Below are 26367 nucleotides of genomic sequence, written 5' to 3' on the forward strand. Positions count from 1 at the left end.
TTTAAATTGAAATAATTGTATAATAGTTAACAAATGAACTGACAAATAAAACTAAACTTTTAATTAAAAAAAAAAAAAAAAAAAAAATCGACTCAACGTTCCGCGCCGCGAGACGAATCACCCAAATTGACAGCACAGCGGAGGGGAAACCGACCAACGAACAACCAAAGCCAACTAGAACCAGCGAAATCCAAGATCGATTGATTACGAACACCACAGGGACCAGATCCACTAAATCCAAAACACAATTTCGCATGCAAAAATAGCTTTATTGCCTATCAATCGCCACCGTAATGGCTAACCCACAGTGGCTTTCCTCATGCAATTTAATTTGCCACAGACCCAACATGCAATACTGTACTTCCCTGCGTTTTCTAAATCCGTCCAAAATCGTCCAGCTCGTTTCGTCGCCCAGATTCTGGTTTTGTCCACCGGTGGTTGTTCCGTCTCAGCTGCAGTCGTCGATCACAGCTGATAAACACAGCAATGGCACCGGCACGCACAATCCACCATCAAAATGTTTCGCCACCGCGCCGCAGTGCAATGGTGATCAATTATTCGCACTCCACAAAGCACTTTTGTTCGCCAGACTTGGCACCTTTCCACCCGCGAAACGGAGCAACTTAATCAAACCGCGTATGATCCGGTTCGAAGGACCATTTATGTTGACGCACATAGAACGTTCGGATGATGTACGCGGTGATATTGGTCACTAAAAAACACTACGTTTCGCGGTCGAAACTAAAACACTTTATTTTGCGGGCAAAGTACAAAACTCGTACCGATCGCGGCGGAGGGATATTTATTACTAAAATCTCTATTTACATTCTGCTGTCTCTGTCCCGCAGAGATGAACAGGGAGCAAGCCGATCGTGAAGCGATCGGTACCTACAAGCCTATTGTATGTCGTGCAAACGCACAGCAGTGTGCGGCGGTCAGCTGTTGCTGTACTGCTAGTTGACGGAGAGTGAGTGACCACGCGCTAGGGTGGCACTCGCAACATAATTTCAATATAAACTATTGGTGCAGACAGATTCCTTGGAAGAATTTTCGAAGAAACATCTAGAGGATTTTTCAAACTATTATTTCATAAAGAATTGAAATCTGGAAATCTTTTTAAAGATCTGGAGTGATTTTTGAGTGAATCTTAGAGGAATTACTGGGGGAAATGTAAGCAAGAACTTATCAAGGAATCCTTGCAGAAACTTTTGAAGAATTATATACAGGAATTACTGAAGAAAAATCTGAGCAAGCTTCTGAATAAAATTGAAAATAAATTCTTAATAGAATTTTTGATGCGATCCATGGAAAATTTTCCACAGGCATTTCTCGAGAAATTTCAAAAGTAATTAATTAATCTCCGGTTTTTCTTTTTGTTTTTAAGTATACCTGAAGGAATCCCTAAAGCAAGCTCTGAAAGGTTTTGTACAAGTATCCCTCAAGAAACTCTTAGAGAATCCATGCAAATTATTGTGATTATCCGTAGAATTTTTTAAAGAATTCTCTAAACAACTCCATAAAAGCCTTTATGAATGAATTATCAAAAAAATCTTCTTTGGAATTTCCAAAAAAAAATCAAAGGAGTACTTTCTAAAAAAATCTATAGACGATTTTCTACAGGCATCCTTCTATACAGTATGCGGCAGGAAAAAATGCGAAAGTGTTTTTCAACTTCAAACCTCATTTTCGTCCATTTAACATTAACCAATTTATGTTTCAACGTTCCATGATCTATAAGAGGCTAGTTTTCTGAAAAGTTAATTATAAAATTTCCCATGGTCACTAACCTTTACAGGGCGGCGCCTGAAGATGAAGACAACCAGAATTTTCAAACCGCAAAAAAATCGCACAGGTCGCTAAATTTCGCATCTGATAAAACAAGATTTTTGATTTTCTCTACAATATCATCAAATATATGTACTTATTTCATCTGGTATGTGAAACTACATGGCTCTGGATCAGTGTGGTCTGGTTGTTCATCAAATTTGAGCTAATTTTGTTACTGTTATAGTCATTTTGTTTAATGACCATTGGGCGCGCAGTTTATTGATATCCGCTTATTAGGCCTACATTATCACATGTTAAACATCAAATATGTTCATTTTTATTTTTCAGTGCTAGAATATAGACATTGACTGATACACTGTCATGAAAAAATACACATATATATCCTATATTTAGCGTGTAATAGTGCCTTGAACTTTTCGCATTTTTTCCTGCCGCACCCTGTAAATCTCTGCATTCTATGCGGAATTTTTAAGATATGTCAGGAAGTATACCTAGTAAAATTTTTGAAAGAATTTCTTAAAAAAGAATTTAACGAACCCTGATAAAATTTTCAAATGTTTTCTGGGAGAATTATTTGGAAAAATTCGTGAAGAGATTCTGTGACAAACAAAATTCCTATGTTTTTTTTTGAAAAATTCTTAAGATGAAACTTTTGAGAAATTTCTGGAGGAATTGCTGAAAGAATTTTCGTTGAAAAAAACCAGAAGAGTTTTGAACGAAAACTTCGAAATATTCTCTTGAGTAATCCCAGTAAAAATATTTGAATAAATAGATTACCCACTCTGAAGAAATCCTTGCACAAATTTCTGAAAAATTAATTAATAAGAGATTTCATTGAAGATTTTTTCTGGAAAATTCCAGGATGAATACCTATAGAAATTTTTGAATGAATCACTAGAGAATTGTTTTGAATGTATCCTAGATTGTTCGAAAGAACCAATGAAAGAATTCTAAGGGATTTTCTGAAGCAATTCTCATATAAATATACTAAGGATTTTCTGTTTGTCTGAGTATTTGGAAGATTTTCTGAGAAAGAAAAAATTGGAAAATAAATACTTTAAGAAATTTCTGCATGAGTATTTGGAAAATTTTCTGAAAAAGCCCTGGAAAATTTTCTAAAAGAATCTCTGATAAGTTGTCTTAACCTAAAGGCTTTTCGGGAGATATTTCAAAATAAAAATCTAGAGGAATGTTTCAAATTATTGCTGAACGATTTTTTGAAAAATATCTGAAGTAAATTCCGATTTTTTTAGGGATTTTTTTTTTAAATAATCTATAAACACATAAAAAAAACTTTGTGAAATTTTTAGATGTGACTTATATACCTGGTGGAATTTTTGATTCAATCCCTGTAGGAATCGTCTCTAAAACGATCCCTAATACAATTATGTCCGAATGAGTCCCTGGAAGTTATTTTTTTTTTGTAACAATTTCTGTGGCATTTTCTGAAGGAACTATCTAGAAATTCTCCAAAAATGCTCCTCAGAAATTCATGAAAGAACCACTGGTGGAATTCTTGAAGAAACCCCGCTCAAACAGATTTGTTGTGCGTTTGCGCTAGAAATGGAAACAGTCCAAAACACAATAAAATTGTCATTTTTGACTTGGTATTTTTCTATTTGAATGAGATTCTGATCATGCGCTGGTTTAACCAATTTTCCTCGCCTAACATTTGAATGGGGCGTATGAAATTTTCCAAATTTTCTTCATCAATAAATTATAATTCGAAAACAGTTTATAGGATTGAAGTGATGATTTTGTTTGAGGATGTTGGAAGGACTTTAGAAAAAGCTATGAGAGTAATATTAATCGCAGATTTATTATAGATGTCATACAATTTCAATGTAAAAAAACCATGCCCATTGATTTTTTTTTCGTTATTTTTCTGTAAAAAGCTGACTTGCAGTGTCACAATTTGCAAAGTAGCCCAGGATGGTCAGATGCTTCTAACTATTTTATCTCGAATTTTTATTATTCATTATTTTCGAAACAAGCAAAATCAAACCATTTTAGGGATTTTTTTATATCAAAATTAAATTCTACGTTTATTTTTCAATGAAAAAACTATGTATGATTTATTTCTTACATCCATACTTCAGTTACAACGGATTAAAAAGATCAAAAACATAAGGTAAAATATATTGGTCCTTGTGGAATGTTATTCGAGATTCTATATTATTGGTTTACAGTTTTTATCAAAAAGAGGAATAATTTTTTTTCTCAGATATTTGAGTTTTTAGACCGTCTCATATAACATTTATTGAAGTCCATTTTTTGTCATATTTATTTATTTATTTTTTATTTTACTTTCTTTTTTGAATTTTCTAAGTCACAGTATTTGCTGTAGCTCAATTAGCATTGGTTTTTTATTGGAAGTAGAATTATTCTTCTTATTTTTCTTAATGGCTCTACGTCCCCACTGGGACTTGCCCTGCCTTGCTTCAACTTAGTGTTCTTTGAGCACTTCCACAGTTATTAATTGAAGGGCTTCCTTTGCCTGTCATTGTATGAATTTGTACAAATGATCCCGACCGGAACGGGAATCGAACCCACCGTCTCCGGATTGGCGACCCATAGCATTAACCACTAGGCTCACTGGAGACCCACAATCGACCTGGTGGCTTGGAAGGTAAACGTTACCCAAATGACATTTCATAGTCAAATAAACTAGAAGGGTTTCTTAAAACCAACATACAACCAAAATAAAAAGGATAAGGTTTTATGACAATTGTTAAAAACTCCACAAGACCAATTGGCCATGAAAATGATACTTGGGTGTACTCATGCGTTAAAATCTCATAGGTCACTATCTCGTTTGCCTGCTTTCGATCACCTAACGAAACCCGAAGCATACCTGTACCAACATAACAGATGAAAATCGCTTGACCAGATATTTGTAGATCTGAAGGTTGTACAAACGTTTGCTGTTGGGTTCAGAAGAAAACAACATACAAGACTTGAAACGCGGAGAAGTCGATTTACTTTTGGTGTCCATTGGAGAAGCACCAGGATAAAAGGTGTCAAAGGCATTATCTGCCACCACAGAGCACTTAAAAACCTTAAACTAATACTTATCACGGGGACGAGAAATAGTCAAAAACAAGGGACAAACACGATAGGAAAAGTGAAAAAAAAAAGAAAAAAAAACTTCAACTTTCAGGAAAGATCGGCAAGAAATGAATATGAATAATTTCAGCTTGGTTTGTTTGAAAGTTAGGGAAATTCTCATTGAAATTTTAATTGATTTGCGGTAGTATGACAGTTCTGAGAAAAGCGTGTATCTGCATCAGCAGTGACTGCTGAGAATTATTTGACAATTCAAGTAGGTAGAAAGTTTAAACACATAAAGTTTAAAAGAATCGAGTATGATGTATATGACGCATGATGCAGCATGATAAATAGTATTTCATTTTTCATAACAAAAAAAGCAAATTATCATTAAACCAATTCTCTAATTTGATTCAGCCGTATGACCCAAAGCGCCAATCTAATTATGACAAAAAGCGAACTCTTAATTCATCATTTCCAATGATAGATTTTTGAAATAATCTGATCAATTTTCAGTGCATTTAACTGACAGAGCTACTGGGCAAAAAAAATCCCAGAGTCAAACGGGCGCATAATTATTACCATTTAGTAACGCGATTATGCGATTACGCCAGCCGAGTGCATTCTGAATGAAAATATCAATCATATTCCCGTGACCAATTAAACAAATAAATCATTACGCGTGGCGTGAAGCCTTCGCCGTCATCATCGTTTGCGTGATATGCATAATTAATTTTTGCTTCCGGTTTTTTTTGCTGCTTCCATCTCATTTACAGATTTAGTCCAACTCGGACGCCCTCGCCGTGGGACGGCGTCCGGATAGCCGATAAGTTTAGCCCGGTCTGCCCGCAGCGGCTGCCCAATGTAAATAACGAAACCGCAGCTTTAGATAAGATGCCAAAAGGACGACTAGAGTACTTGAAACGTTTGCTACCTTTTTTACTCGACCAGTCGGAGGATTGTTTATACTTGAACGTGTTCTCACCGGCACACGGTAAGTTCAGGGTTTCGTTCGAACTCCGTTGGTGGGAATAGTAATGATCTGATTTTTACCCCAACAGCCGCTCAAAGCGACAAGAAATTACCTGTTATAGTATTTTTACACGGAGAATCATTTGAGTGGAACAGTGGGAACCCCTACGATGGGACCGTGCTGGCCAGTTACGGAGAATTAGTTGTAGTTACGCTGAATTATCGGTTAGGAATCTTAGGTAAGTTACGGGAGATTCAGAAGTTTGATCAAGAAACCTTCATTGACTTCAAATTTGTTCGTTAGGTTTTTTAAATGCCAATCCAAGTCCGGAGATCCGGGCACGGGTAGCAAACTACGGTCTGATGGACCAGATGGCGGCCCTTCACTGGGTCCAGCAGAACATTGCCAAATTCGGCGGTGATCCGTCGATCGTGACGCTGGCCGGCCACGGTAGCGGCGCAGCGTGTATCAACTTCCTGATGACTTCGCCGACCATGGTGCCCGGGTTGTTCCACCGGGCCATCCTTCTGTCCGGGTCGGCCTACTCGTCCTGGGCTCTGGTGGAGGATCCCGTGATATACGCGCTTCGCCTAGCGAAGGAAGTCAATTGCTCAATACCGGAAGATCTCATCAAGAACCACGAGCAGATCGTGGACTGCTTGCGGGATGTCCCACTGGAGGAACTTTTCGCGGCGGACATTCAGCCACCGAGCTTCCTGAGTGCGTTTGGGCCATCGGTAGACGGCGTTGTGATCCGGCCTGGTCGGACGAACCAAGACATCGACGAAACGCCCATTAGGGGCACATCGAAACGGTCACAAGGGGCAGCAGGTCGGTATGATCTACTGTTCGGAGTGGTCACGGGAGAGGCCCTATGGCGGTTTAGCGCTGCAGATATTCAGAGCGGATTCGAAGGGGAACGAAGAGACCGAATCCTGCGAACGTACGTTCGTAATGCTTACACGTACCATCTAAGCGAAATCTTCTACACCGTAGTCAACGAATACACCGACTGGGAACGCACAAGTACGCATCCAATCAACACCAGGGACGCAGCGGTAGCCGCCCTGTCCGATGCGCAATTCGTAGCCCCACTGGTGCACACTGGGGATATGTTGGCACCACCTCCACCCCTGCCGGGACAGGAACCGTCCGGCCCGAAGTGCTTCTTCTACGTGTTCGACTATCAAACCAAAGACGGTGACTACCCGCAACGGATGGGAACCGTCCACGGGGAAGATCTGCCGTACGTTTTCGGGGCCCCACTGGTCGACGGGTTCAACCACTTTCCGAAAAACTACACCAAATCGGAGGTGGCATTGTCGGAGGCTATTATGATCTACTGGGCGAACTTTGCCCGGACGGGGTGAGTATTCTGGTTGTTTTGGTGTGACTTAGCCTTCACAATCGAACTTCTTTTCTACAGGAACCCCAACGAGCACCATCGGCAGGACTCGATTCTGATGGCCTCCAAAGAGCGGAACCGCTTCCGCAGCATCAACTGGGACGAGTACGACCCAGTTCATCAAAAGTACCTTGAAATCGGTAAGTTTCTCTGGCTAATTCAAACGATGTTACTAATCCTTACGGCTTCATTTCCTCATTCCCGCACAGGCATGAAACCCCGGGTCAAGAACCACTTCCGGGCGCACCAGCTCTCGATCTGGCTCCGGCTGATACCGGAGCTGCACAAGGCCGGCATGGAGGACGTGGTGGCGAGGCACAATCTCTTTAAGAATCACGACGATCTGGACATCTACGAGGGCATCGTCAAGCCTAATCCGTTGACGCGGTTGTCCTTCCTGGAGCAGGATCTCAAGCGGAGGGGCATGCCATCGGGGGGACCCCAGTATGGGCATTCGCTGCACAGTAACGGTAAGTACTTTGTATTTAGGTAAATTATATTTGGGTATCTCCTTTAAGGTATCATTACCTAAATGGAACTGTATTGTATTCAGAGCAGTGGGAGGACTTAAGGTATGGTTTACGGTGGGTTTACGGTAAAGACGCAGAGGAGGTAGTTGCATGGCGTTTGGGGCAAGTTTACGTTGGAGGCTATCAGAGAACTCCCTTGAGTACAGGTCAATGGATACTAGCTCAACTATTGATCATTTGAAGGTTCATACTTACACTGCCTTATGCAGCTCTATTTGGTTCAATTACTGAATGGGGTCTTCAAGCACTCCCTTGAGTATGGGTCATTAGGTCATTCAATCTACAAGCGTCATTAGTGACCTCTCGCTGTATTACAAGTGAAGTTTGTACTCGCATAGGATCATGCATATATGTTTTAGCAATTTCTCACTAAAACTTGTAAAAAATCTCCTAAAGCAGGCTTAAATCTCATGAAACATATCTCAAATCGCCTTCAGTTTCCAAAAACGTTTCTTAAAACCCTATAAAACCTCCAGAAACATTCTGAAACGCCTTGAAACACCTGTGAAACTCATCTGCTCCCTGAAGTCCCGAAAAATCTCCAGTATTTCTCTGAAACCTGGACACCTAAAACCTCCTTGAAACTCCTAGAAAACCCCCCTGAATTACTTGTAGTCTTCCTCTAAGTTACAACCCAAAAACCCCTGAAATCCACTGAAACGCCTTTTAAAACCACTTTGCCTCTCTGAAGCTCTCATAAGAGCCTCTGAAGCCCTCGAAAAGTTCTCTGAAAGCCTTGAAATTCATCTGGAACATTTCTCTAGCTCCCCTGAAGGCTCTGGGATCCACAGAAATCTCCTAAAACGCATGGAATTCTCTGTGAAAACTTCTGGAGCTGTGATACCCTTGGAAATCCCTCTAAAGAACCCGGAAACGCATTGAAATGCCCCTGTAACCCTCTGGAACATCCTTCAAGGCCTGCAAAATTACTCTAGAACCCCACATAATATCACTTTGAACATTCGCAGCAAGGATGCCATATATACAGATTTAACTGTATTATACAGATTTTTGAGCATCTGTACAGATTGCGTTTATATGAAATACAGATTTTTCATTTGTATGGAATACAGATTTTTTACCCAAATTTTGTATGGGATACAGATTTTTGAACGAGTGATACAGAAAACCATCTGGCATCGCTGATTCGCAGCAACTTTCTCTCTCTTTCTCGTCTTTAGTTAGCCTTGTGGATAAGGCTTTAGATCGCCAATCCGGTGGGCTCGATTCCCGTTCCGGTCGGGAACTTTTCTCGACTTCCCTGGGCATATTGTGTTATTGAACTTGCCTCACAATATACAAATGCTTGCAATGGCAGGCAAAAAAAGCCCTTCAATTAATAACTGTAGAAGTGCTCAAAGAACACTAAATTGAAATGAGACAGGCCAAGTTCCAGTGAGAGCGTAGAGCCCGAAAATTTTATTTTTATTTTTTAAATATTAAAAGCTAGAAGGGAGACGAAGAAGAAGAAAAATCAATTTTCTTAAACTGCCCTACAACAACCTTGAAATCCCTTTAGATAATAAACTGATTCTTTTTAGGTAGTAAATCCATTCAGGTGAAAACTCCATTTATGAACCCTGAACCATTACTTAAATTGAGGTTCTGGTGCAGGGAAAACAACTGTGGTGGCTTTCTCACTCTGTAAGAATTGAAACTAAAGAACTAAAAAAAAGAACTAAAAAAAAAGCTCAACCGTCTCTCGTTTGTGAGAATACAAAAATTTCTCGATGAACTTTTATTCAAAAAATCTATTACAGACTTATTCGAAAAATTTCTCCAGAGGTTTCTTTAACAGAAATTAATTAAGAAATTCTACTAGCCTTTCTTCAAAAATTTCTCAAAAGTTTATTTTGGAAAACCTTTCATGGATCGCTATAAAATTCCTTCATGATTTTTTTTAGAAATCCTTCAGTGATTCCTTCAGAAGCTCATTGAGAGATTCGTCCAAGAATTTACCAAAAGATTTATTTAGAAAATCATTCATTTCTCCAGAAATTTCTCCAAGGATTTCTGAAAAAATAAATCTTCAAAGTGTTTCAGGAAAAAGCCATGAAATTTTAAAGATATTCTACCAGAAACGCCTTCGAAGATTTCTTCAAGAATTGAGAGTTCAGAATTCCTTCCGAAAATTGTTCAGAGATTTCTTAAGAGAATGATCCACAGGCATGTTAACGAGTTACTTCAAAGTTTTCTTCATTTTTTTGGATTATTATTATTATTATTATTATTATTATTATTATTATTATTATTATTATTATTATTATTATTATTATTATTATTATTATTATTATTATTATTATTATTATTATTATTATTATTATTATTATTATTATTATTATTATTATTATTATTATTATTATTATTATTATTATTATAGAGTTTTGGCACTTCTCAGCAAAAATTGCTGGAAACTTTCACCTACCCCGGGCAATCGGAATGCCAAAGGGGATTAGGCTCTGTGGATCTCATTAGTTGGTTTTTTAGCTTATCCTAATGAGTCTGCTTTTGGATGTACTTTCAGTTGTGATGATTCAGGAACCGCCTAACTATACTACAGGTTCCAAGAATCACCGCTTTCAGGATGCTGTTCAGGTCCTTCTTCAATTCCAGCTCGTCTAGGGACCTCAGGAGAGATTTAGGGACAACTCCGGTTGCCGAGAGGACAACCGGAACTATACGGACGTCCTCCAGGTGCCACATCTGCTTCAACTCCTCCGCTAGGTTGTGGTACTTGGTTATCTTGCCGGAGAACGTTGATTGGACATTATGGTCTAACGGTACAGCGATGTCGATGAGAGTTACTCGCTTCATCCTTTTGTCGAAAACCACAATGTCAGGCCGGTTGGCACGAATGAGGACGTCCGTAATGATCTCGCGATCCCAGTACAGCTTTATGCAACTATTTTCCAGAACCGGGTCCGGCTGGTACTTGTAGTAGGGTACAAATCTGTCGACCAAGTTGTGCTTTAAAGCAAGCTGTTGGTGCACAATCTTGGCAACTTCGTTGTGACGATCGAGGTAAGCTGATCCAGCTAACACTGAACAGCCTGCAATGACATGCTCGATCGTTTCTCCTACTGATTTACACTTCCTACAACGGTCCTCCACGTCCTCGTGCAATATGTACCGCCGATAGTTCTTCGTCGCAATGACCCGGTCCTGGATGGCTACCATGAAACCTTCTGTTTCTGAGAACAGGTCACCCCGCACCAGCCACGCGTTTGACGCCGCCTTATCGATGTGCTCGAGTTCCAGTTGATGGGGGTGCGTCCCATGCAACTCCTTTTGCTTCCACGTTACGATCATCTCGTCGACGGTCTTGATGTCGCAGTTCAGCTGATAATCCTCCTGCGCCAGATGCAGGGCGCTGTAACCGTGGTCAGCTTCACATACAGTGCGGTACATTTCGTGACGGTTCTGGCTTTCTACGAAATATGCCCGCAGCTGCTGGATCTGGGAGACACATAGTGCCTGGATATCGGTGACGCCTCTTCCTCCTACTGCGCGTGGCAGGGTGACTCTCTCAATGGACGACTTTGGATGGCGCATGCGGTGCTTGGTGAACGCCACTCGTACTGCTCGTTCTAACGCCTCGAGGTCAGTCTTGGTCCACATTACCACCCCAAAGCTGTAGGTCAACAGGGGCACAGCAAACGTGTTGATCGCCCTCACCTTGTTGCCGGCTGACAGAAAGCTCCTCAGAACACAGTTGACACGATGCAAGAACTTGTCCTGCAGTTCCTTCTTGATCGCTGTGTGGCGAATACCTCTAAGTTGCAGGAAGCCGAGGTACTTGTACACTTCGCCATCAACCATATTCCGAATCTCCTCCTGTTCGTTGACGCGGAAACAGCTGGCGTCCACTACTTGACTCCGGCGAAGATGGACTGACCGACATTTGTCAATTCCAAACTCCATCCGGATGTCGTTGCTGAACACCGTCACAAGCTGCAACAGTTGATGCAGCCTCTGTACTGATTCCGCAAACAGCTTCAGGTCGTCCATAAAGAAGGTGTGGGTTGTTCTTGTACTCCTTCCCCCACTTTTCAGTTGGTAGCCATAGTTGCATTGGTTGAGTGCTCTGCTGAGGGGGTTCATTGCAAGGTAGAACCATAGCGGACTGAAGGTATCGCCTTGAAATATACCCCTCCTGATGCTGAGAGTTCTGGACCGCAACACAGCTGTTCCGTCGGTGATTTGTAGGGACGTGCTCCACATCCCCATCGCGTGTTGCATCAGCCTGATGACGTTCCCGTCTACCTTGTACAACTGCAGCACCTTAAGAAGGTACGAGTGCGGCACTGAGTCGTACGCCTTCTTGTAGTCGATGTACGCCATGCTCAGGTTCCTCTGCTTATCGGTGGCTTGACCCACAATGACTGCATCTATAATGACCTGATCTTTGCAGCCTTGCGTGTTTTTGCGACACCCTTTTTGTTCTTCGGTCATCACGTTGTTGGCATTGCAGTGGATTTGTATCCTCCTCGCTATCACCGACGACAGCACTTTGTACAGACTCGAAAGACACGTTATTGGTCTGTACTTTGCTGGGTCAGCTGTGTTTTGGTCCTTCGGCAGAAGATAAGTGATACCTCTGGTAATGAACTCTGGTAGCTGCGTGGGGTCTTCTAGCACCATGTTGAAGCATTCCGCCATCCGCCCGTGGATCGTCGTGAGCTTTTTATACCAAAAATTGTGCACGAAATCGGGTCCTGGTGCAGCCCACTTTCTGGTATACCGGGTAGCCTCGCGTACATCCTGAGCGGTTACTACGACCGCGGTCATGTCTCCAACTCCATTACACTGTCGCTCTTCTTCTGCCAACCACATCCCATCGTCGCTGTGCTGGACAGGGTTCTCCCATAGATTGGCCCAGAACTGTGTGACTTCGCCAATCTCCGGAAGGCCTTCTCCATAGTCAGGCTTGTCGTTTCGGATGCAGTTGTAGAACTCTCTTTCGTTGATGTTGAACATCCGGTTTTGTTCCTTCCGCTTCGAACATTCTCCATAACGCCGCAATCGTTTCGCAAGAGCACTCAACCGCTGTACATGGGTGTCGAGGATCTCCGTAATGTTGACTTCTGTGAGATCTCGGAGTTCTGCGGGCTTGACAATTTCAGCAACATAACGAACTAGCCTCGTTGATCGGTTCCCCTGCTTGTACTGTGTTAATCGACCAATCTTGGTCCGCAATGTGGCGATCCGGTTCTCCAAACGTCGCATCCACGCGGGTTTCTGTGTGCTGGGGCGTGTGCGACCTTCACCGTCGCCTTGCGGGCGCGTCCGCAGTCCCAGCGTCTTGACAACAGCCACCGCAGCTGAATACACCGTAAACTGCAGATCCTCAAGGTGCTGTACGGCCTCCAAGTACTGTGGCAAAATATCCTGGTTTAGGATGCTTACTGCACTTGTTAACCGATAGGAATTCCGCAGCTTTGGTATTCGGTGCCGGGACATGGGGTCTGTCCCACGGAACTGCGTGACTGCTGTGGCCATGTGGAGCGCTAGTTCGTCTCGTAGTTGCTGTCGTTGCATATCCGCTGTTGGTCCTGGAGCAGTGGGTGCAGTCGTATCACGACTCTCACTCGCGTTCGATGCATCCAGCCCATCAGAACTTCTTCTCGACGTATCGCTCGATCTTGTCCTCTCCTCTCCCAATTCCCTCTGCGCTTCCAGCTTGATGCACTCCACTTCTGCAGCTGTGAGCATATTATGAGACATAATTGCTCGCTGTCGTGTGTACAGCTTGTTCAAGTCAAGCTGGTTCGCAAAGCGAGGGAATCTCTCGTTGAACATTTCCAGCATCCCTGATCTGCCGGACATGTCCGTCTCCATCCTCGTGCAGACGAAATAGCAGCGAATCACGTACATATTCATCTCCCTCGTCCACATGATCCGCTGCCGTCGGCCGCCTGCTAACGTGAGTGACTGACGTCGATCAGCCACAGCAACATTGACAGGTGCAGCATGGCCTTGGTGATTGCTATTGCTGCCGTTTCTGCTCTGCGTTCGTGGTACGGGCTGTGCCCGTTGACTGGAAGGCCGCTCTTGCACCACTTCCTCTTCCAGCCGCTGGCCGCTCGCTCTGTCCCCCGTTCCAGGACCAGCTCCAGTAGAGGCTCCCTCCTCGGGCGATCGCATTCTTCTATTTCGTCTAGCTCGTGTCTCCATATGGGTGTGCTTTCATTCCCGGAAGCTACGGGTTCTGCATTGGCATTTACTCCAAGTACAGTGCTAAATAGCTTGGCTCAAGCGCCGCTGCTCGCCGAGGGTGGTTTTTCATGGTCGCCCAGGAGATATTTTACCTTGAGCTCCCACTCCTCAAATGGTGGTTTTTCATGGACGCCCAGGAGTTATTTTACCTGAGCTCCCACCTATTTATTATTATTATTATTATTATTATTATTATTATTATTATTATTATTATTATTATTATTATTATTATTATTATTATTATTATTATTATTATTATTATTATTATTATTATTATTATTATTATTATTATTATTATTATTATTATTATTATTATTATTATTATTATTATTATTATTATTATTATTATTATTATTATTATTATTATTATTATTATTATTATTATTATTATTATTATTATTATTATTATTATTATTATTATTATTATTATTATTATTATTATTATTATTATTATTATTATTATTATTATTATTATTATTATTATTATTATTATTATTATTATTATTATTATTATTATTATTATTATTATTATTATTATTATTATTATTATTATTATTATTATTATTATTATTATTATTATTATTATTATTATTATTATTATTATTATTATTATTATTATTATTATTATTATTATTATTATTATTATTATTATTATTATTATTATTATTATTATTATTATTATTATTATTATTATTATTATTATTATTATTATTATTATTATTATTATTATTATTATTATTATTATTATTATTATTATTATTATTATTATTATTATTATTATTATTATTATTATTATTATTATTATTATTATTATTATTATTATTATTATTATTATTATTATTATTATTATTATTATTATTATTATTATTATTATTATTATTATTATTATTATTATTATTATTATTATTATTATTATTATTATTATTATTATTATTATTATTATTATTATTATTATTATTATTATTATTATTATTATTATTATTATTATTATTATTATTATTATTATTATTATTATTATTATTATTATTATTATTATTATTATTATTATTATTATTATTATTATTATTATTATTATTATTATTATTATTATTATTATTATTATTATTATTATTATTATTATTATTATTATTATTATTATTATTATTATTATTATTATTATTATTATTATTATTATTATTATTATTATTATTATTATTATTATTATTATTATTATTATTATTATTATTATTATTATTATTATTATTATTATTATTATTATTATTATTATTATTATTATTATTATTATTATTATTATTATTATTATTATTATTATTATTATTATTATTATTATTATTATTATTATTATTATTATTATTATTATTATTATTATTATTATTATTATTATTATTATTATTATTATTATTATTATTATTATTATTATTATTATTATTATTATTATTATTATTATTATTATTATTATTATTATTATTATTATTATTATTATTATTATTATTATTATTATTATTATTATTATTATTATTATTATTATTATTATTATTATTATTATTATTATTATTATTATTATTATTATTATTATTATTATTATTATTATTATTATTATTATTATTATTATTATTATTATTATTATTATTATTATTATTATTATTATTATTATTATTATTATTATTATTATTATTATTATTATTATTATTATTATTATTATTATTATTATTATTATTATTATTATTATTATTATTATTATTATTATTATTATTATTATTATTATTATTATTATTATTATTATTATTATTATTATTATTATTATTATTATTATTATTATTATTATTATTATTATTATTATTATTATTATTATTATTATTATTATTATTATTATTATTATTATTATTATTATTATTATTATTATTATTATTATGGGTTCCTTCCGAAATTGCTCCATTGATTCCATCAGAAATTACTCCTGAAATTATGTTTTAAAATCGAGGAATATTTCTGCCAGAAACTTTTCTAGAGGATTATCTGGATTTTTACCAGGGAATCTTCAAAAAAAATCCCCAAGGCTTTCTTCAGATATGGCTTCAAGAATTTTTGGAGACATTTGACAAGGGTAGATTTCCTTTGGAGTCCCTTCTGAAACTCCACAATAGATTATATTAGATATTCTTCAAGGGATTCGTTTAGAGAATACTTCGGAAATATCTCAGAAGAGATCCTTTCCGAATTTTCAGCAGAAATTACTTTATATATTCTTTCAAATGCTCTTTCATGAACTGTTCCAATGGTTTCTTCAGAAAATCTTCCAGAGTTCTGAAGAAATCTGCAAAATACTAAAAAAAATCCGAAAAAGGGAACTCTGTAGGAATTTGTACAGGTGTTTTTTAATAAAGTTCACAGAGATATGTTAAAGAATTGCTCCAAGGGTTCCATTAAAAATTCCCACATAATTTTATCAGGGATTATTTAAGAAGCCTGTACAGGATTCCCATTAGAGACTCCTGCATTCTTACATTCATTGATTCAGACAGGCATTCCTCCAGAGATTCCTGCAGGAGTTCAAACAAAGATTCCTTTATTGGAGGAAACCCTCCATGTTTTTCGCCAAACATTTCTGAGGCATTTCTTCTAAGGTTAACTCGGAGAATTTTTCCACGGATTCCTTAAAGAATTTATTCCATGATTTATTCAAAAGTTTACAGGAATTCTTTTGGAAATATCTCAAGAGTTTTTCTTTGGGATTTTTAAAGATACTTATCTGGGTGTTTCTCCATGTATTTATTTGAACAGAAAATAATTCAGTCCTTAGATTACTCCTCTAATACTTCCAGAAAATTTATCAAGTATTTTATCGTAGGCTTTCCCCTGTTGTTTTCCTTAAAATTCTTCAATGAACTTTTCTAGAAATTCCACCTAGGGTTTCCCGAGGGGTTTCTTCAAGTATTTGTCCAGGAAACTCTTAAAAATCGCTGCCATGATTCCTTCATGAATGTTGTCCCACAATTCCACTGAAATTCTCTTGAAATAACATAATGAGATTTAAACAAGAATTTTATTGCGGATTGCTTCAGAAATTTCATCAAAGATTCCTTGTGAAATTTCTTTCAAATTCCTTCTTAATTATTTTAGGGATTCCTTGAAAAATATATACATAGACGAATTTCGCGCCAACTCGACCAGTGGTTGGCAACACCCTCTCAGAATCGAATGAAACTTGGTGGGCATAAAGACTAGGTTTTTATAAGCAACTTTGCATACTTAAATTTTCGAAAATTTTCAAGAGTAACATTTGAAGAGGGCCTAACTTTTTTTCAAAGATTTTTTTAAAATCGATGTAACTCAAAAATGACAAGACCTATAGAAAAGTGTTGTATGGGAGACTTTTAGAGAATTGTCCAAGCTTTCATGAACAAATATTTTAAAAATTCTAAATACATTTTTACACGCTAAAAAATATATTTTTAAAATTAAAAGTCAATTTACAGAAAATGCCCACTTTTTTATGTTTTGAAATTTTTTTCCAAGAAAGTCAATATTGTTGCCTAACTTTCCTCCATACATCACAAGATGGGCACTTTTAAGGAAAAAAAGTTTTTCTAACAAAAACTTTTTCATGTTAGTTTTTTTAGCGTGTTGCGCATTAGCCGTTTTTTTCACAAAAAATATAACTCGAATATGATAAGTTGTACAAAAAAGTGATGTATGGGGGACTTTTATGGAATTGTCCAAGCTTTCAAGAAAACATATTTAAAAAATAATAAAAAATGTTTTACACGCTAAAAAATATCTTTTCAAAATTAAAAGGCAATTTACAGAAAAAGCCCACTTTTTTATGTTTTGATTTTTTTTTTCCCAAGAAAGACAATATAGTTGCCTAACTTTCCTCCATACATCACAAGATGGGCACTTTTAAGGATAAAAAATTTTTCTAAAAAAAACTTTTTCATTTTATTTTTTTTTGCGTGTTGTGCATTAACTCGTACAGTAATGTATCCAGAATCCTAATGACAATCCATTAAAACTTAATGGGCTCAACTACTTTTTTAATATCTTAACGTGCTTGATATTGGAAAAGGCTCAAGACAAATTTGCTTTTAGGGTTTTATATCAATGAAAACGCTTGTGTATCAATACACAAGCGTTTTCATTGATATAAAACCCTAAAAGCAAATTTGTCTTGAGCCCTTTCCAATATCAAGCACGTTTTCAATGTCAAGCACGTTAAGATATTAAAAAAGTAGTTGAGCCGATTAAGTTTTAATGGATTGTCATTAGGATTCTGGATACATTACTGTACGAGTTAATGCACAACACGCAAAAAAAAATAAAATGAAAAAAGTTTTTTTTAGAAATTTTTTTTTTCCTTAAAAATGCCCATCTTGTGATGTATGGAGGAAAGTTAGGCAACTATATTGTCTTTCTTGGGAAAAAAAAATTCAAAACATAAATAAGTGGGCTTTTTCTGTAAATTGACTTTTAATTGTGAAAAGATATTTTTTAGCGTGTAAAACATTTTTTTATATTTTTTAAATATGTTTTCTTGAAAGCTTGAACAATTCCCTAAAAGTCCCCCATACATCACTTTTTTGTACAACTTGTCATATTTGAGTTATATTTTTTGTGAAAAAACGACTAATGCGCAACACGCTAAAAAAACTAACATGAAAAAGTTTTTGTTAGAAAAACTTTTTTTCCTTAAAAGTGCCCATCTTGTGATGTATAGAGGAAAGTTAGGCAACAATATTGACTTTCTTGGAAAAAAATTTCAAAACATAAAAAAGTGGGCATTTTCTGTAAATTGACTTTTAATTTTAAAAATATATTTTTTAGCGTGTAAAAATGTATTTAGAATTTTTTAAATATTTTTTCATGAAAGCTTGGACAATTCTCTAAATGTCACCCATACATCACTTTTTTGTACATCTCATCATATTCGAGTTAGTTTTTGTGAAAAAAAAACGGTTAAAGAACTTTGACTCTTTTTAAATGTTAGTCTAGGTTAATTTTGAAAAAACAAAATACGCAAAGTTGCTTGAAAAGGTAAAGTCTTGAAACCTACAAAATTTCATAACATTCTGAGGGGGTGCTGCCAACCCCGAAGACGAGTTGGTGCGAAATTCGTCATAGACTTTTCAGAAATTCTGCATTTTTTTTGGGAATTTCGGACAGGGACTTCTTTTATAAAGCTTTTCGGAAACTTCATAGAGAAACTTGTAGAAGAATTTCTTGAGGAATCTTTTGAAAATCGTAAGCGACTAGTAGACAAAATTCCCCGAAGAACTACCAGAAAAATTGTTTAAAGGAAATCCTGCACAATCAGGATTATCATCGTGGAGAAATTGTTTGATAGGCCTCAGAAATATCTAAATAAATAGTTTTCAATAGAATGCCTGGCAGAATCGGAGTATCCTTCGCAGGTATTCATAGAAGAATGTCTTCAAAAACTCCTAGGGAATGCCAAAGAATTGTGTTTAATGCAGAATTTTTAGAGAGAATCTTTCGAGAAATTCCTTAAGCATCACCTGAGAAGTATCTCCAGCAATACCTGGAGAAATATCCGAAGGAGCTGTTTGAGAAATTGCTGAAAAAGCTGCTGAAAAAATTTCGTAATGGAAATTCAAAATAAATATTTGAGAGAATCACTGAATATGTATAAAAAAACAGGATTCCTCAAAGGTACTAGGAGAATTCCCGAATCTCTGTGAAAAGTTTTCTACTTCAATTGCATTACATAAGTGACCCGATTTTGTCAGCCCCTTTCAGGAACACATTTTTTGCTCTCCACAAAAATCTAAACGGATATTCACACTTTTTATCCCTCTATGTTCTGCCTTTCAGCAGTAGTTTGATAATGATCTTAAATGAATTGGTTAAAGTTTGACAGTTGGATAATGACAGCAAAAAGTTTGTCGCGAAAAGGGGCTGACAAAATCGGGTCCGTACTGTATTTGAAGCAATCTTTGCTGGAATTCCTTATGATACCCCTGTGGAAATTCCTAGATTTTTTTTTTCAGAAGAATTCCTGTAGAAACCTCAAGTGAAGAAATACATGTATGAACTTCTGCAGCATTCCCGTGGACTGGTTTGGAAGAATCCCTGTTCAAACATAATCATGAACAGGAAAACACAGTGAAGAAACACCTTGAGGAATTTTTATTGAGGAATTCTGGCTGAAAACCATTCTAGTAAACCCTTCAAGAACTTTCTTTCCATATAAATTCCGGAAAAATTCTGATCAAAAGAACGAATCTCTAAAGAATTTCAGTTGTGGAGAAAATTCCACATGGGTAGAAAGGTATTTTAAAATAGTTTTTAGAGTAATCTTTAGAAAATTCATGCTCAACTCATACTTCCTTCAAGAATACCATGGCATAAGGCGCAATATTAAAGTCATTGAAGCGGGTGCTGTAATTGGGAAACCTTGAGTAACCAGCTCTTATTTTACCATGACAGCACTGATCTCCTTCAATCAACAGTAGATCTATCGGGTAAAACACAGAATCGGCTAGTATCACTTTTTGGACGACGGAATCTTGTCTGTTACCTACAGCGTTATCTGGATGGGAAGCTGGAAAGTTGTAACTTGATTTTCAGAATTACCTTGTCGCGGGCTGGGTGTTCATGAAAGTTTCCCAGAGCAGGATTTTTTGTGAAATTCGCTGGATGGACGGCTGACTCGCAGTTGTTATCAAGGATTTTACATCTCCACTACAGGAAGTCGATGAGCTCTAATTACTTTCTATTCTTCAGTGTGTGTTCCCAGGCCTTTGGAGTCGATTCGTCCAGTTTGGAGACAATAAAATACTCCAGTCGGACAGAAGACTATGTGTTCCGATACTCCACACCACCTGTAGTTTCTAGTGCTTTTTCACATGTTAACTACGCTTCCTGAAGCCCCTCTGATACCATCCGGAAATTATTAAGAACACCAGGAAGCTTTGAACTTCCACGTAGACCCCTGACACTCCCCTGGAACACCCTGAAGCGCTCATGCAACAGCCTCTCCCGAGTCTTCACCAGTAACTTCACTTAAACTCTCCTGAAGCCCTCTAAAGTTCATCGAAACCCACTGAGACCCGCGGAAATGCCTGGAATCTTCTAAAACCCTCTGAAACACTCGGGTACTTAGGCTCTCGTGAGGCCCCTTGAATTTCCATGAAATCCCAAAAATCCTGCAAAATCGCCTTGAAACGCGTTGGGAACCTCTAAAACCCCGCTGAAAATTCCAGGAGCTTTCCTGCAACCCCCGGGAGCCCCCATAAAGACTACGAAACCCCTTTAAACTCACCTGAAACTCTTAGATACTCTCGCCCGGGATCCTTTCTGAAACAATCTAGATCCCCCTGAAGCTCAACGAATCTTTCTGAAACCTACTGATACGCCTTACAATGCTTGTCATGAAGCTCTCTTGAAGGTCCTGAAGTCCTGAAACCACCGGCAACCGCCAGCAACCTCCTGAAGCCCTCCGAAACTACCTGTAAACTACTCTAACGCCTGGAAACGCCTTGTAATCCCTCCAAAACACCCCAAAAGCTCTCATGAAACCTCCTCAGCAGTGCTTGAATCTGAGTGAATTTAACAAATGCGATCAGTTATCAGCACCAATCACCACAACGAACTTGTACAGGGAACAAAGAAAACCCACACCAGGTGCGACCTCATCGATTGGTGGTTCGGTGAACACAATGCCGTTGAATTATCCATAATTTCAAATGATTCGAATTTCACAGTTCGATGCGCCCACTTTCGCTTATATATGATGCCACGATGCTCTGAACCAGGGGTTTTCAGCCCTTTTGTCTCGCGGTGCTCTTTTGGAAAATGAATTGCTTCGCGGTGCACTTGTTCATTATAGTCAAAGAATCCGGTTTAAGGGTTTCTTATTTCCAAAGTGTCTTCCCGGTGCAACGATATATGATGAAATACTTTTTCCATTAATATAATCGTCAACCCTCGTTGTGTGAACGACTATTCATGCAAACCAACCAGTTTTTAATTTGAACTTCTAGTAACCTTAAGGGCGTTTTGCTGTTTTGTTTTAATCCTGCGTTCTGTTTCACTCCATTTCATATTCTGCTCATGACGTTTGAATCATTTTCAGTTTGAACGATGTGCAGTTTAGCGGGGGTCAAATTAAAAAGTGTTCAGATTAGATGCGGTTAAACTAACGGGGGTACACGGTATAACATTCGTTAGCGTTTTTGTAACTTGTCGGAGCTTACTACGAGTTAAACTGTTGATAAACCTAAGACATTTTTTTTTCTGTTGTTGACAGTATTCTTGAAAATTTTCGGGCAACAATAATCTCCGATGGATTCTTAACAAGTTAACAAGAACCTCGACGAATTCTTGCGTTTACCCTTGAATCATTTTAAGGATTTTTCAACTATAACTAGATTCTCGGAGGATTCCTGTCAAATTTGCCATAATTGACAAGATTTTCGGTAAATTTCATTCTTGTTTTCTGGCCGATTCATAAGGAAATCGAAGGGTAGTACAAAAAAAGTCTAAATTCAAAAATATCAAATACGAAAAGCAATGGAAAATTGAGAGAAATTCTTGAAAGCTGCTTGCGAGACTTTTTTCCAGGTTACATTAGAATTCGTAGCAATACAGGTTGAATTTCATATGAGATTTTGAGCGAAGTTATTGAAGATGCACTACAGATTCCTTGTAAAATAATTGATGGCCGGATTTTTTTTTTTCAAATCATTCTTACATTTCTCACGAGATTTTTGGTAAATCAAGGGTAATCAAAACTCTCCCTCAGCAAGAACCTTGGAAATGTATATAGCGATCATTCGGAGCTTCGTTTTGCAGTGGACCACAAGGTACTTTCGAAAATTGTTCGTTAAAGTGATGGCAGGACTTTTAATATGTCTTGCGGTGCACTTGTCGAGACTTTGCGGTGCACCAAGTGCACCGCGGTGCAGGATCTGAAAACCGCTGCTCTGAACAAACTTTCAGATGAATTCATTAACATTTGGGTGGCCGGGGTCCGTGACGAAAGTGTCGGATTTCAATCCTTCCTTTCGTAGAGAACATCTCTGCTGATATGCGATCGAACCCGGAAGCCTTGTTGGACTTCATGCCTCGGATGGCTGTTCAAACTCCCTCAGTGATGATGACGGCTGATGCGCCGTAACCTAGGCGGTTCTTGCCGAGATGTTGGTTATTGGTCGGACATCGAAAGTTGTTCAAAGTATTCAAACCACCGCACAGTGGGCAAAATCGAGCCAAAAAACGGAACTTATTTTTGCCGCTGGTTTGAAGCAATGAAAAGTATGTATCCCAAAGGAAAAAACCATTCTAAATCGATTGGTGGTGGTCTCGTGACCGGCAGGTTACGGGAAGTGGCCTCTTTAGCCACTTTTAGGTCCCGAACCCGGTTTTCCGGGTTCCGCACCAGGCTATTTTCAATCAAGTCAGCTAAATATAGAGTGCGGCACATCATTTCATGTCTATTTTTAGTAAGGATGTTAGTGGTGAATATTTAAGACCTCACCAAGGTCATATGGCCACTTCCGGATCCTGGTCCAGTTCCTCCGATTCCGGATTCCGGCCATTTCAAGTGAAGTCAGCTAAATATACGGTGCGACATATCAATTCATATCTATTTTCAATATGCATGTCAGTGGTGACTATTTTGGACCCCGCCGAGGTCATATGGCCACTTCCGGATCCTAGTCCAGTTCCTCCGGATACGGATTCCGGCCATTTCAAGTGAAGTCTACTAAATATACGGTGCGACATATCAATTCATATCTATTTTCAATAAGCATGTGAGTGGTGACTATTTTAGACCTTACTGAGGTCATATGGCCACTTCCGGATCCTGGTCCAGTTCCTCCGGATCCGGATTCCGGCCGTTTCAAGTGAAGTCAACTAAATATACGGTGCGACATATTAATTCATATCTATTTTGAATATGCAAGTGAGTGGTGACTATTTTGGACCCCACCGAGGTCATATGGCCACTTCCGGATCCTGGTCCAGTTCCTCCCGGATCCGGCCATTTCAAGTAAAGTCAGCATAATATACGGTGCGACACATCAATTCATATCTATTTTCAATAAGAATTCCGGTGACTATTTGAGACCTTACCGCGGTCATATGGCCACTACTGGATCTGGTCTAGTTCCTCTGGATCCGGATTCCGTCCATTTCAAATGAAGTCAGCTGAATATACAGTGAGAAGAACGAAACACATTTTCAGAGTAAATGTTACACCATATTTGCTTTCTAATGTTTTTGTAGTCAAATAAACAGTTTTAATTTCCGTGGATAGAATAACAGTTCAAGTTTAACTGTCATGAAATAGTCCAGATATCACTAATAAGACCGATTCCTGCAGAAATCGCTTCAAAAAATCTTTCGAGATTTATTACGGCATTTCCTTCAACATTTTTTTTGTAAATACTTCCTTGAGTTTTTATAGAAATCCCTTGGCTAGATGATTAAAAAATTCCCTAGCCATTTTACTAGACTTTGCTCTGTAACTCTTTTTGGCTTTTTGGAAATCCGTCGGCAATTTGTTTGAAAGTAACTTCGGTAATTTCTTTAAGGGCTTCTCCTGCAATTTTTTTCAGAAATCCATTCTTAATTTCATTGCGAATTTCTTCCGCAATACAATTGGAAATACTTTCGGCATATCTTTGGCAATTGTTTAGATAAATATTTTCGGTATCACATAGGCATTTTTTTTAAATGAATTCATGAGAAAATTCGTTCTTCATTATTTCTAAAGATTCTTATGCATATTATCATGGATTTTTTTGTCATTTCTTTTCTTCATTGTCTTCGAAAATTCCATATTTACTTCTTATGAATAGTTTTTGATATGTCCTGCGGAAGTTTATTCGGAGAATCCCTTAGAAATTTCACGCGAAATTTCTTAGACGCTGCTTTTAGCAATTCAGTTGTCAATTCCTTGTTATTTTTTGGAGAATTTTCTCACGAATTATCTATAATTTTTTATGTAACTTTTTTACTCATAATCTAGGAAAAAATCTTCCGGGATTTCTTTCAAATTTGTTTTTAATATTTTTTTTTTGGAATTTAGTGGTTGTTGAATTTTATGGCTATTTTAAGCCATAAAATTCAACAACCACTTTCTATGAAACTTGTTCTATTAGTTTCTGGAGAACTTTTGCTTGGTAATCGTGAATTTTATCTGAATAATGACTGAAGAAATCTCCAGAAAATTCAACTGAACAGTTTTCATTCATTAATTCCGTCAGGAGTTCTTCGAAGAAATTCGTCTCCAGAGGAATAATAACAAAATTATATCTGAAATATTACCTACGATTTCTTGTCGAATTCCCTTGGAGAAAAAATCCTAGCAGAATAACAGACGAATTTCTTTGGCATTTTATAAGAACTAATTGAGAAATTTCATCAACAATTTATTTTATTATTCTTTCGGCTGAAAGGAAAATTTCTTTCAGAAGTTTCTTCGGCAAATGGTGTTTTAGAAAACAAAATATTTATATTTTTCGTAGCCTAAACAAAGTAAGATATTTTTTAGAGTATAACATCATTTATTTGCTTTTCAATATTTTCGTTTAGGTAGGTAGTCAAATAAACAAAGCAGATTTAATTCACTTTGATAAATGACAATCGATAAAGTGATAGCTCGCCCTGGAGAAAAAAAAATCAAATTATTTTTTTAAATGCGTTTTAAAAGTAGTTCTGAGGTAAAAAATATGAAGCTCTGTATTTTGATCCCTTTTCCCATGGAGGTTATTTATATGAAATAGTCTGGATACCATTAAAGAGCCAGATAAGTTAGAAAGTTACCTCGAAAAATCCTTTGAAAATTATTACAGTATTTCCATTAAAATAAACCCGTGGAAATTCTTTCGGGAGTTTATATGAAAAATCCTCTGCTGGTTGATTTACTTTCTGAAATATATTTTGTTAATTCTTTCACGCATTTTTTCGGAAACTATTTGACAATACAGTGCAAATGCACTGAGAAAACCCTTCCAGCTTTTCCCCTGCAATTTCTTATGAAAACCATTTTGCTATTGGTTTGGGAATACCTTCTATAACTCTGTCGGGAATTTCCCCTTCCTTGGGAAATCCATAGTCAATTTTATAGTGAATTCCCTTTGCAATGCCTTTGAATATGTTTAGGCAATGATTTCCGGAATTTCATCCGTACTGTTTCAACTTATTCAGAAATTCTTACGGCTGTAATTCATCTAGGATTTTTTCTCTAAAGTAATTCGACAAGATATTGTAGGTAATATTATAGATAAAATTTTGTTAGTAATCCTCTGGGAACCAATTTCTAAGTAGAACTCGTGATGGAATTACTGCATGAAAACCCTACAGTAATATTTTATGGACATTCCTTCAGATAAAATACACGAAGCAATTTCCACAGAAGTTGGGTTCTTTGCCCTACTAAC

At 37.0% G+C, this 26367-nt stretch overlaps 1 protein-coding gene across 1 annotated transcript in view; it reads left to right on the forward strand.

The window, feature by feature from the left end:
- The first annotated feature begins 5492 nt into the window (after positions 1–5492).
- Positions 5493–26367, forward strand: part of LOC115266726 (neuroligin-2) — a 74346-nt gene continuing 53471 nt past the window's right edge. Inside the window, exons 1-5 of the mRNA XM_029873266.2 lie at positions 5493–5830; positions 5898–6047; positions 6113–7175; positions 7236–7354; positions 7424–7684. Of these exons, the coding sequence (XP_029729126.2) occupies positions 5731–5830; positions 5898–6047; positions 6113–7175; positions 7236–7354; positions 7424–7684 (1693 nt within the window). The 5' untranslated portion in view covers positions 5493–5730. The remainder of the gene's footprint in view (positions 5831–5897; positions 6048–6112; positions 7176–7235; positions 7355–7423; positions 7685–26367) is intronic.

The sequence above is a fragment of the Aedes albopictus genome, chromosome 3 (genome assembly GCF_035046485.1).
Source record: "Aedes albopictus strain Foshan chromosome 3, AalbF5, whole genome shotgun sequence".
Taxonomy (NCBI): Eukaryota; Metazoa; Arthropoda; class Insecta; order Diptera; family Culicidae; genus Aedes; species Aedes albopictus.